The 8030-nt window shown below is 35.3% G+C and overlaps 1 protein-coding gene across 1 annotated transcript; it reads right to left on the reverse strand.

Moving 5' to 3' along the window:
* Nucleotides 1-283: 283 nt before the first annotated feature.
* On the reverse strand, nt 284-4040 carry LOC113855655 (putative disease resistance RPP13-like protein 1). Its single transcript, XM_027487285.1, has 2 exons — nt 2469-4040; nt 284-2384 (listed from the first exon to the last, which is right to left on the reverse strand). The coding sequence occupies exons 1-2, from the start codon at nt 4034-4036 to the stop codon at nt 284-286; spliced, it is 3669 nt and encodes a 1222-aa protein (XP_027343086.1). The 5' UTR covers nt 4037-4040.
* Between the last annotated feature and the right edge of the window lie 3990 nt (nt 4041-8030).

The following is an 8030-nucleotide window of genomic DNA, read 5'->3' on the forward strand; positions in this document are numbered from 1 at the left end:
TAAAATCTCTAAGATAATTAAAAAAAATAACAAAAAAAAAAAGAAAATGGATTCTCTTATATTAGACATTTTTTTTATATTTTATTTCTAATAAATGAAGTGATTATAAAGAAATTATATATATATATTATCTGCATGTTTCTGAAAAAATGAGTAATATCATGTTGCATGAATGTGACACAAAAAAAATCAGTGCATAATGAATACAAAAATAATAAAACAATAAGCAAAAAGAATGGAGAAAACAAGTATTTACTGTCTCACCTCGACACTCATTATATGGTCACTCTACGAATATGCCCTGAATAATTTTGGTGGGAACGTGAGCAATCTTTGGCCACTCTTTCTTTCGCTTTATCTTAGAACAGAGCCAGATCTCTAGCACCTTAAGAGAGGAAGGCAGTCTCTCTGGCAACGACCTGAGTATATAACAATCCTGTAGACGAAGGTTTTGGAGAGAGGTGAGGTGCTGAAGCCACCTGCCGTCCAAGAATTTTGTATTGTCAAGCTCATAGATGGTCAAGGACGTGAGAGAAGTGGGCAAGAATGGCACTTCCATTTCCATCAGCATCTTCACCATATCGTCACCTCTTATTCGCAACACGGATAGACAAGTGAGGCATTCCAATCTCCACTGACTAATACTTTTAGCTGATGAAATTCCTCCAATAAAGCCCACGTCTAGTTCCCGTAGATTAGTAGGCAAACCTTCCGTGGCGAAAGATTGCAGATTTTGAAGTCCAAATACAGCCAACTTTTGAAGCCCAGTGAGAGTGTTGATGGATTTTGGTAATGACACGAGCTTGTAACACCTACTCACATTAAAATGAATGAGGTTAGGAGTGGGCAACCCAGCGGGAGAAATTGACTCCAACTCATCACAGCTCCGTATCTCGATACTTCGAATAAGTGAGAGACTCGACGATGCATCTTCTACAGTTGAAATGGATTTAAGATTTCTACAACCATAGATGGAAAGACTTTTAAGAACGGGTAGAGAGCCCAATGTAAAGGAATCCATTGAATCACAGCTGTATTTAATTGTCAAATTCTCAAGTGATTTGTAATTGTGCAAGGATTCACGAGGAAGAAATTCCAGATTCCCACACAAAGACAGAAAGAGAGACTGTAAGGTTTTAGGTAAACCATCTCTTGGGAATGATTTCAGAGAAGAGAAGCCTCTGATAGATAACTCACAAACAGAACTGAAGGGCAACATCAACTGGCTTTGTGGAAAATCTGTGGATAAAGGAAATTCATCTAACTCAAGTTTAGTTAAGGAAGGAAAGTTGCTGCCAGGTATGTTTCGGTTGAGTTTCGGACACATTTCAAGTGTTAGATGTTTTAGGCTTGGAAATTTTGTAACAGTACCTTCACTCAAATTCCATTCCTCCCATTCTGGCATATCTCTAAAACTTAGAATCTCCAAAGATTGAAACGGCTGGAATGAAAGAGAACTACTTCCCCTGAATTCACCACCGATTGTCTTTAATGATCTCATATCAACAATCAATAGTTCTTTCAGCTTAGGTAACTGTCCCAGGGGTGGCAACAAAGAACAACGAGTACAACGCCAGATGACCAAATACACCATGTTGCCAAATGAAGAATCACCCACCCAATTCGGGAACTTGGTTTCACCATAGTTTCTGATGGAGAGCTTTTTCAAATTTGTTGAAGCCTCCAACCTTTCGAGTACCAGCCCAGCGTTATCAGCATCGTCATTCCATTTTAGCACCAACTCGTCAATTTGTTTTTTCATCTTCAAATTTGCTAGAGAAGCATCGGTATGGTTCTTAACATTCTGTAGTCCTGAGATGGAAAGGTTCGCTTGCAGATGGGGAAATTTACTCAGCTCTACAATCTTCAACCCATCACGATGTTCACCGACGATAAAGTCGGACAAAGTTTGGAGACTTTGAAGCGTGGCTATTTGTGCGGGCATCTCTCGCAATTCAGTGCCACTGATGTCAAGGTGGCGTAGATTCACCAATTTTCCCATATCTTTGGGTAACTCAGTGAGATACTTACAATTGGACAACAACAAGGTCTGCAAATTGTAAAGCTTGCATGTCTTAGAAGGCAGCCTCTCAATCCAAGTGTTAGAGAGATTTAAGTACCGCAAGTGTATCAAATGCCCAATAGAGTCAGGCAACTCCACATTCCTGTAGTTTGACAAAGACAACACCCGCAACTGTTTCATTGCGAGCAACAAGTCATCTATCGTCTTTTTTGAAAAGTAACACAAACGCAATTCATTTAGAGGTAGGAAGGTACGGAGACCTTTTGATCCCCTCAAAGCATAAAATTTACTATAACTGTCAAATATCCCTCTATTGTACGACAAATGACGTACAGTTCCATGTGGCTTCTGTTCGTCCAACCTGACACAATAAGCAGATGAAACCATTGTAGCTAAATCGTTGATGAGGTCATGCATTTCAAAGTACGGTTCACCATCAACAGACCTCTGAAGTATCAATGACCTTGACACTAGATCATCAAAGTATGCATCACCTGTTTCTTCCATACTTTCCTGTCTTTTGGGGTGTACAAAGCCTTCTGCAATCCACAGCTGAACTACCATCCTCTTTTCTAACTTGGAATTCTTTGGAAAAATTGAACAATATGCAAAACATCGTTTTAACACCGAAGGAAGATAATGATAGCTCAACAAAAGAGCTGGTTGCACCTGAACATTTGGCAAGTCCCAAATGTTACTTTCTAAAACCTTTTTCCACTCACGTTGCGATGGATTGTTGCGAAGAAGGCCCCCAAGTGCTACTGCAGCTAATGGTAAGCCACCACATTTTTTAGCAATTTCTATGCCAATTCCTTCTAGGTTAGACCGTTCATCACAGTTACATGGTCCAAATGCAAGTTTGGAAAATAAAGACCAACAATCTTGATTTCCTAGAACTTCCAAATGGTGGATAGGAAGAAAGGTTTGAGCGGCAAGAGCCACAGTTTCATGTCGTGTCGTGATAATGATCCTACTTCCCATTTTCCCAGCCTTAAAAATGTCCATTAGATTGTACCAATCAACACTATACTTTCCTTCCCATATGTCATCCAACACAAGCAAAAAAATTTTATGGCTTAAACTTTGCTGCAATTGCACTTGTAAGGTGTTCAGGTTACTGGTGTCAGTTATTTTTGGAGTGACAGAATCAAGGTGTCTAGGATTTTGGTTAGTAGTATCAATTTTTTTTGAAGGGACAGAATCAAGATGTCGAGGATTTAGGCTATTGGTATCAATAGTTTTTGAAGTGATGGATTCTAGGATGGTTTGAGTGACCTTGAAAACATCAAAATCCTTTGAGATATGTGCCCATGCTTTCAAATCAAATTTCTCCTTTACATCTGGATCATTGTAAAGGAGTTTAGCAAGGGTTGTTTTACCAATCCCTCCCATACCAACTATGGAAATCACTCCTATCTTATTACCATTATCAATGTCATTCTTATCTGACAGCAAATAATCTTTAAGTTTCTTTCTGTCCTCATCTCTGCCATAAATAGCAGATTCGTCAATTACCACACTACTCGAAGGAGTTCCATGCCAAACAGTGCTGGAAACACCTACTCTCAATCCAAGAGAGTGTATTTGTCGTTCAAAGTTTTGTAATTTTTCAAATAATGTTTGCATTTTAGAGTTGGTCACCCCATGAGACCGCTTAAAAGGAGAAGAAAGGATGTTTTGCACCTTACCACAGACAGTTTTACTTCGATACTCAGCTTCCACTTTGGATCGCAAAGCCTCAGTGTTGATTTCGTCCAACAAATCTTCAACATCAAAGACAGCATGTCTCAGCATATCCAGCCATTGCTTGACATCAGCATCTGAGAACTGTTTCTCCTCAGCATCATTGAGAACAGCTCGAAGACTCAGCAGTGTTGTTTGCATCTTGTGAAGGAGTGACTCATCAAGCTTCTTGATAAGGAAGAAGTTCACGAACTCACCAGAAACAATCTTCTCTAACAACAGCTCCACAGAAGCCGAGACGAAAGCTTCTCCCACCACCGCCAAAGCCATTAGTTCTTTGCTTGAAAGGACGGAGAAAGAAGAATAGGTGAACAAGAAAAGCGTTGTAGAAGTGAAGTTTGCTTCCCCAAGTCTCTAATGTATTTATACTGTGATGTTTTTTTCCATGGATATAGCTGATAGTAACCATGAAATCACGCAACATGCAAAAATAGACAAAAAACAATAAGATGAAACAGACTACCTCCTGAATTATATGTATTTTACATACAGTACTAGTTAGCATCTTTTTATTAATAAATTATTAAATTTTTCCATATGTATTATTATTTAAGTTGACATTGATTTAAAAAATATATATATAATTTGGTTCATTTGTAAAATATTTTAAATTTAATTATCGGCATAAATATTATTATCATACCAAAAGTAATTTAAGGTAAATAAGTATCATGTATAAAATTGAAATTTACATTTTTTTATTCTTACATATAATAATTATTCTTAATTTATTTTACATACGTTATATATGACTATAATAAACAACAAAAAATAACATGTTACTTGGTAAAATTGAATTGAAATTTTATATGATTTAAAATAATAAAAAATAAATACTTATCAATCATACAAAATGTTTAAGATAATTTGATTACAAATTAATCATTCACAAAAATAAAGTCATCGTGAATTCTTGATATATTCTTTTTGTTAGGCACAAAATCATTCATAAGCAAAATAGACAGAATAAAGCAAACGAAAGGACACGAAAGGAAGCGTTGTTAAATAAAATGTGTAAAGCAAAAATATTCCTTCTTGTTGCATAAGCAAGTTAAATGCCACTCTTTAATTCACTCTTCTTTTCTGTCTCGACAAGTTAGATTCATCGTGTTCACAAAATTATTGCGACCTCATTTGTAAATATTTTAAGTATAGATACTATCTTTCCCAAGGAGGCTTCCCATTTATAGTTGCAATGATTTAGAAAACATAATTTTCCTTTTCCCATTCTAACAACAACTTGGTGTATTTTACAAACAAAGAACATCAGGATGATGTATTTACAAACGATAGACTTGTATGTATTTGCATCACCTGCATAACAAATTGAAAATTGAAGACTAATATATTTAAAAACTTGACAAATAACCCATTCATGAGTTTGAAATGTATTTGGAAAAATAAAACTAAGTTATAAAGTGATGTGTTTGAACAAAGTTTTTCATATGGCTAAAAACGTCTTCTACCCATTTTACTCAAAAACACGAGAAGAAAGTTCGATACTTTCTCTCAAAAAATACATGTTTTTCATTCTTGTATTGTTGAAATACACGTTTCGTTTTATGCGATCAAAAAAATATTAATTTTTGACTAATTTTCATGACACAGGGGAGAGTAAAAAAATACTTGTTCTTAGTTGAAAATGAGATAATTGCTCGATAAATTCTCATAAGACTCAAAATTGCTTAAATTAGTTGAAAAAAATATGTTTGTTTTTTCTTTCAAAAATTTGTCAAAAGCTAGTGTTCTGAGGCGTTTTCCAGAGCATTTGTTGATGACTATGGTGAAAAACTGGTAGAAAATTAATTCATCAAAAGAGTTAAAGTATTTTAGGGAAAAAAAGTATAAATTTAAGTAACAAAGGCAACTCAGAAAATGATGGATTCTAGTCGAAATTTCAAATACTTGGAAGCAGTTACAAATAGTTGAAGGTCAAGATGCATAGCAAAGATCATGAGTGTTACATAATAGCAGTTACAAGAATGTGTTTTAGGTAGTTATATTTTAGATTAATGTGTTTTAGGCAATTACTAGGTATTATATCTATAAATAACTTTTTATTTTACTATTTAAAGGTTACAATTTTCACACTCAAATACTCACACCCAACATCTCAATATTGTCAAAGTTCTATAACGTGCTAGACCTACCAAGGAGAGAGATTAGTAATTTCTATGTTGTGTTAGAATTTTCTTATTCCATTATGTAATTTCTATTCAATAAAGCTATTATGAAATTACTATTTCTCTTAGGATCTTGAATTACGTTGTTCTCCCTATACAATACATGATGCTCACACAATTAAGGGTTTAGAGAGTACTAATCTGAATCTATTATTCTTTGATGTTACCCCGCTCTTGATGTCATTGATCTCTTTGTATTTTCCCAAACTCTTCCTTCCTCCTTTAGCTCCTCTCGAATGGTTGAGAAAAAGTTTCTTTCTTGCGATTACTGTGAGTACACTCAGAGACTGTGAAAGTGATATAGAATAGAGAATGTTATAACCTCTATTTGGTAACCGCTCTTTTATTCATTTGAAGGGAGAAGGAAGGGTTTCCTTATAAATGTATTTACAATTATACCCTCAATGACTCTATATTTTATATTTAATCATCATCATTAAATCATTAATTAGAGTCATGTCATAAGTTACATAGGCCACTATAATAAGATTATTAAAATAATCTAACAATCTCCCACTTGGCCTATATGACGACTTGAAGATTCAATGAACTGTAAGTGCGCGTATCATTAATAATATCAAGTCACCATCTTTCAATGATTTGAATTGATCAGATCATGGCAGTCAGAAGTCATTTAACGACATGATTCCTTTCAAGTATCACAGAACCAACTCAAATCAAGATAGCTTTAATCAGTCATACTACAGACTGCAACTCTGATGTGTTTTTAACACTCAACCTATTATCAAACTTAAACCATACATGTACATTAACACAATTCAAATAACAAGTAAACAAGTAGAAACAATACTTTTATTGAATTCTCAAAATGTCTACAATAATATGAGCAAAACAATCTATATACACATATATGTGAATCACACAATCATACTAATAAAGACTTGTCTATAATGTCCATTCTACCAACATGGCTAGAAAACATTTTAGGGGGCAATCCCTTAGTTAGCATATCCGCTATCATCAAATCAGTACCAATATGCTTAATAGACACTTTCTGTTTCCACACTTCTTCTTTCACTGATAAGTATTTTAAGTCCATATGCTTTACTCCCTTTGAATACTTATCATTCTTAGAGAAGAAGACGGCTGCAGAATTATCACAGTACATTCTTAGCAGATTTTCTATACTACCAACAATACCAAGCCCTAAAATAAAGTTCCGCAGCCACAAAGCATGAATAGTGGCCTCAAAGCACACCACAAATTTCGCTTCCATGGTAGACGTAGCAATAATGGACTTCTTTATGCTTTTCCATGAAATCGCACCTCCAGCCAACAAGACGATGTAGCCAAAGGTCGATTTCCTTGAGTCTACATATCCAGCATAGTCTGAATCCGAGTAGCCAACCACTTCCAGGTGACTAGATCTCCTATAAGTAAGCATGTAGTCCTTGGTGCCTTGTAAATACCTAAAGACTTTCTTTGCAGGCTTCCAGTGCTCCATTCTGTGATTATTTTGATATCAGCCTAACATTCCAATAGTAAAATTGATATAAGGTCGAGTGCATGTCTGAGCATACATTAAACTCCCAACCACTGATGCATAGGGAATATATTCCATTGCTTTCCGTTCCAACTCATTCTTAGGACATTGCATTTCACTAAACTTATCTCCCTTTTGAATTGGAACTACACCTGATGAGCACTTTTTCATTTTTGAATCACTCTAATACTTTGTTGATGTAGCCTTTCTGAGACAATCCCAACAATTCTTGTGATCTATTACGAAATATTTCTATTCCAATCACATAAGAAGCCTCACCCATATCTTTCATCTCAAAGTTCTTAGAGAGAAACTCCTTTACATCATACAATAACCCAACATCATTAGTAGCAAGAAGAATGTCATCAACATATAGGACTAAAATGATGAACTCGCTCCCACTGACCTTCATATAGATACATTGGTCAACGGTGTTCTCTACAAAACCATATGACGTGATGGTATTATTAAACTTAAGATACCATTGTCTGGAAGCCTGTTTCAACTCATATATTGATTTCTTTAACTTACACACTGGACTTTCTTTACCTGTGGTCAAGAAGTCATCTGGCTGCTC

Source organism: Abrus precatorius, unplaced genomic scaffold (genome assembly GCF_003935025.1).
Source record: "Abrus precatorius isolate BTA unplaced genomic scaffold, Abrus_2018 Scaffold11, whole genome shotgun sequence".
Lineage (NCBI taxonomy): Eukaryota > Viridiplantae > Streptophyta > Magnoliopsida > Fabales > Fabaceae > Abrus > Abrus precatorius.

Excerpts from the sequence above, each read along its gene's own strand:
- LOC113855655 (XM_027487285.1), bottom strand. The coding sequence starts at position 4,036 with ATGGCTTTGGCGGTGGTGGGAGAAGCTTTCGTCTCGGCTTCTGTGGAG. Across the intron at positions 2,385-2,468 it reads AGGTCATTGATACTTCAGAG|GTTGGACGAACAGAAGCCAC; the intron begins GTCTGTTGATGG and ends TTATTGTGTCAG.